General features: G+C 29.1%; 1 protein-coding gene across 1 annotated transcript; it reads left to right on the top strand.

The window, feature by feature from the left end:
- The first annotated feature begins 337 nt into the window (after window positions 1–337).
- Window positions 338–1,080, top strand: LOC140884976 (pectinesterase inhibitor 7-like). Its single transcript, XM_073291885.1, has one exon. It carries the CDS (start codon window positions 357–359, stop codon window positions 963–965), a length of 609 nt encoding a protein of 202 aa, XP_073147986.1. The 5' UTR covers window positions 338–356; the 3' UTR covers window positions 966–1,080.
- The last annotated feature ends 3,758 nt before the right edge of the window (window positions 1,081–4,838 follow it).

Below are 4,838 nucleotides of genomic sequence, written 5' to 3'. Positions count from 1 at the left end.
ACTATTGACATATCTCCTGTCACGTCAATAGTCTTGTTGAAAAATATTAAAAGTGTAAAAGCAGTAGTTCAAGTATTGCAATAACACAATAAACCTATACATGACTAATTATACGACTAAAATTTAATTTAGGTCAATCTGAAAAATGAAAACCGATGTTCTTTCTTTCCAGTTTATCATAATTTTATAATTTTATTACATCGACAGGGAAACTTTAACAAATTATTGACTTTAATTCGGTTCCATATTTTCCAACGGAAATTTGTACGTAATAAAAACTACGTACAAAAGGTTCTTCCTTTAAAAGGGCTTATTAATTGCCAAACTACTACGTAGATCCAAACACAAAACACAGAATGAAAACTTTATTACGTCCATTTGTCCAGCTCCTCTCCACCGCCGTGTTCTTCCACCTCCTCCATGTCTCCTCCGCCTCCGCCTCTCCCACAAGCTACATCCGTTCGAGCTGCGACACCAGTACTCTCTACCCCGATCTCTGCTACTTCTCCCTAGTACGCTACGCCAACGCCGTGCAACAAGACCCGGCTCGGCTCGCTCGTGCAGCCATCGGCGTCAGCCTCTTCAAAGCCAAGCGCGTGGCCTCCTACATCTCCAACCTCACCAGCCTCGGCGACTACGGACCCGACCCCCGCGCAGCCGCGGCTCTGCATGACTGCTTCAGCGTCTTCGGAGACGCGGTGGACCAGATACGCGGCTCGCTGAAGCAGATGCGCCGGCTGAGGGGAGCCCGCCGCGGGGAGGAGCTGATGTTCGAGATGAGCAACGTGCAGACGTGGATGAGCGCCGCTCTGACGAACGAGGACACGTGCACGGACGGGCTCGCGGACGTGGCCGACGGGCCGATGAAGATCGACGTGTGCGATCGGGCCGTGAGGGTGAAGGAGGTGACCAGCAATGCGCTAGCTTTAGTGAATAGTTTCGTGGCTAAGGTTATGGTCCCATGACTACTAGTTAATTCTAGGGGAGAATATATAAAATGCTTTAATTTTGGAGGTAACATTAATTATGTCGAAATATAATATTAAATTAGGTTAATTAGTTTTTGAGTTTTTGGTGAGTGAAAATGGGAATCGAGTGAAGAATTTAATTATGATGGGCTTTTTCTTAAATTAATATAAAAATAAAAACAAATTATAAAAATATATCAATTTGTAAAAGTTTGCCAAAATAAAACAATCCGGGACTTTCTGTCCCGGATTCTTTTTTTATTATTTTTTCTTTTTTTTGCTAAATGGTTTTTTTTTTTCTTTTTTGAAGAAGAATGGTTTTTTTAAAGAGATGTTAAATGACTTTTCGGCAACAGAAAAAGGGAAACGAATTGGTGTTTTGATCGAGTCAATTAACTAATTTATTGTTTTATTTTTATTTTTATTTTCTGTTTTCATATTAATTGTTTCTCTATTTTTTTCGTCAAAAACAAAACATGCTGAAAAGAAACTGAATTTTATCATTTTATTTTCATTATTTCGAAAATTAAATTAACTCATACTTAAATACTTTTTTTTAAATGAAATATATAAATAAAAAAACACAAAGCGTGCAAAAATTAAAGAATTTTTCGTATTATCATTTATTATTATTATTATTATCATATTTTTTGTAAAATAAAATAAAAACTTGATTGACACATTTAATTAAAGGGTATCGTAATAAAAAAATTAATATTTTATATATTTAATAAAAAAAATATTAAGGAAAAAAAATTTTCAAAAATATTTAATTAACAAATTAAATATTTTAAAGATTTTTCTATTAAAATAATTAAGTGAAATTCATATCATTTAAAATTTTCAAATCCAATATTTTTTTTGAAATATTTTTTTTATTAATATTCATATATCATATTAAAATTTGAGATAAAATATAAATAATAATAATTTAATATTCAAATAAAATATTTATTATCAAAATAAAATATTTAGTATTTAAGAAAAATTTCAAAATTTATCGGTTTTTTTATAAAGGGATTGGAAATCCAGAAGATTCAAAATAACTTGTGTTTTTTTTATTTATAGATTTCATTTAGAAAAAAATATTTAAGTATGGGTTAATTTAATTTTAGAAATAATTAAAATGAAATGATAAAAATCAATCTCTTTTAAGCATGTTTTGTTTTTGACGAAAAAAATAGAGCAACAATTAATATGAAAACAGAAAATAAAAATAAAAATAAAAATAAAAATAAAACAGTAAAGTAGTTAATTGACTCAATCAAAACACCAATTCGTTTCCCCTTTTTTATGTTGCCGAAAAGTCATTTAACATATTTTTTTTTTAAAAAAAAGCCATTCTTCACCAAAAATAAAAAGAAAAAAAAAACAAAAAAAAAAAAGCGATTTAGCAAAAAACAAAAAAAAAAGAGAAAAAAATCCGGGACAGAAAACTTTCTGTCCCGGATTCACCGGTGCTCTGCCACCATCTGCCATGGTGGCACCGGATCGTTATATTTTGACAAACTTTTACAAATTGGTATATTTTTATAATTTGTTTTTATTTTTATATAAAAATTATGTCTAATAATTAATAAAATTCAATTCCCAATAATAAATCTAGTTTATATATATAATATCACATCTTTTGAAAAACTTATATCCAAGTATAATATATATATTAAACATGGGCGAATTTAGTGTAGGGCGAAGGAGGGCCACGGCCCCCCCGAAAAGTTTTGAAAATTTTAGCAGTATATATATATATACTTTTTTGGTTTTAAATATATGTATTTTTTGGCCCCCATAAATAAGCATTCGTGTGTTGGCCTACTGGTTGGGCCTTTCCCAAGTTGATAGATTGATAGATAGATTAAATTCGATTCCGTGACACCACTTGAAATTTTTTTTAATTATTTTTATTGTTGGTTTTTACCCATTTTATTTAAAATTATTTTTTTTTACAGAATTATTTAAAATTCTTTTATCACTTTTTATTTTTAAAATTAATACTTTATTTAAAACCCTATTATAATCTTTTATTTTTTCGATTATTTGAAAAATAAAAATATTTTATTTTCAAAAACTCGTGAATTTTTTTAATTTTTTAAAAATATTATTTTACTTGTTTTCAATGTACATTACTTTGGTCTATTTTTAATATGTTTGAAGTTTAATGAGATTTTGGAGCTTTTGTAGTCAATAATTTCATTATTTTTTTAAACCAAGATTAATAAATTTTCGGCTTTTCTTAACATCAAAATTGGTTAATTATGTGATTGATAATTTTTTATTTAGTCACGTGACTTCAATTAATCTTTCGTTCTTTTTCTTTTTATATTATGATTAATTTTATTTTTTTATTGGTGTCTTGATTGATGATCTTGTTTTGCTTGCAAGTTGCAATGTTTTTTCTAAATAAAAATTTATTCATAGGCTAAAAACCAAAAACAAACTCAAATCCACTTGTGTCTCCAAAATAATATATATTATAAAATTTATTCCTTACAATACTTTATGCATGCTCATTTGAATTAATTTCTTAGCATGTTATTTTTAAGATCGAATCATGTTTTAAATACGTTATTGTTTTGAGACTGTATATTTTATAATTTCGAGTTGCATGTAAAAAGAAGTTCAGACGTTTCTATATATATACATTAGTATTATTTTGTTCAACGATATTTTAAACAAGTTTTGAGTCATATGATTTTTGACTCGTTGATTGAACTTAATTTATTGTGGTATTTTATACCTACGAACATAACGCATCCTTTAGAAAAATCTAAGATTTATTCCGCATTTCATATTTTCATAACCATGAATCAAATATACGAGACTTCACAATATTTATTTTTTATTTATTGTATTTTTGTTATTGAAAGTTATATATAAACATATAATAATTATTTTTGTCATTGTGTATACTGACACGACCCCTCCTAATATAGTATCCTGGATCCGCCCCTATATATATATATATATATAATTTTTTTATTTAGGTTTTGTCTTATTGAAATATCTAATATATATTATCTCATTTAATTCCTCCGCTCTAAATGTGTGTGTATCTAGGGCTGGGAAAAAATACCGAATGCCGAAAATACCGTCATACCGTATCGAAAAATTTACCGAATATATCGAAAAATCGGTATACCAAAAATTTCGGTACGGTATACCGTACCTAAATTTTTGGTATCGGTATCGGTATCGGTATCGGTATATAAAATTTTTTATTTCGGTATACCGAATATACCGAATTTTTTTTTTAAAATTTTCACGGTATACCGAAAAAAACTCGGTATACCGAATTTTTTTTCGGTATACCGAATTTTTTTTTTCCGGTACGGTATCCGGTATAAAAATTCTCCATACCGAAAATCCGGTATACCGAATTTTCGGTATGGTACCGGTATGAATTTATTCATACCGATATGATACGGTATGATATACGGTATCGTAGTTCGGTACGGTATACCATACCGTACCCAGCCCTATGTGTATCTAATATCTATACTAGGGGTGGATTTTCGGTACACCGTATAAAAAAAATTGGCATAAAAAAATTCATACCGGTACCGATATCGAAATTCTGAAATGTTGGTATGGAAACAATCTATATTGGTATCGTATAGATACTGAAAAATATTCAATATACCAAAAAAATATCTATATTTCGAAAAAAGTTTGGTACGATATCCCAAAAAATTTGGTATTTTAGCTCGGTATCCCAGCCCTAATCTATACACACGCACACATGACACAACACACTCTTAAATCTGAAACACATATAATGAATATGGTTTTTGACATGCACTTTAGAAATGTTTATAGTATTTCATAAATGAAAAAAACATAAAGTATGTGTTTAAATTTTTTTTTTGAAAA

Source organism: Henckelia pumila, chromosome 2, assembly GCF_033568475.1.
Source record: "Henckelia pumila isolate YLH828 chromosome 2, ASM3356847v2, whole genome shotgun sequence".
Taxonomy (NCBI): domain Eukaryota; kingdom Viridiplantae; phylum Streptophyta; class Magnoliopsida; order Lamiales; family Gesneriaceae; genus Henckelia; species Henckelia pumila.
This window is presented reverse-complemented; position numbering and strand designations above follow the sequence as displayed.

Bases quoted from the DNA above. Each gene is read 5' to 3' on its own strand.
- LOC140884976 (XM_073291885.1), top strand. From the start codon at position 357: ATGAAAACTTTATTACGTCCATTTGTCCAGCTCCTCTCCACCGCCGTG.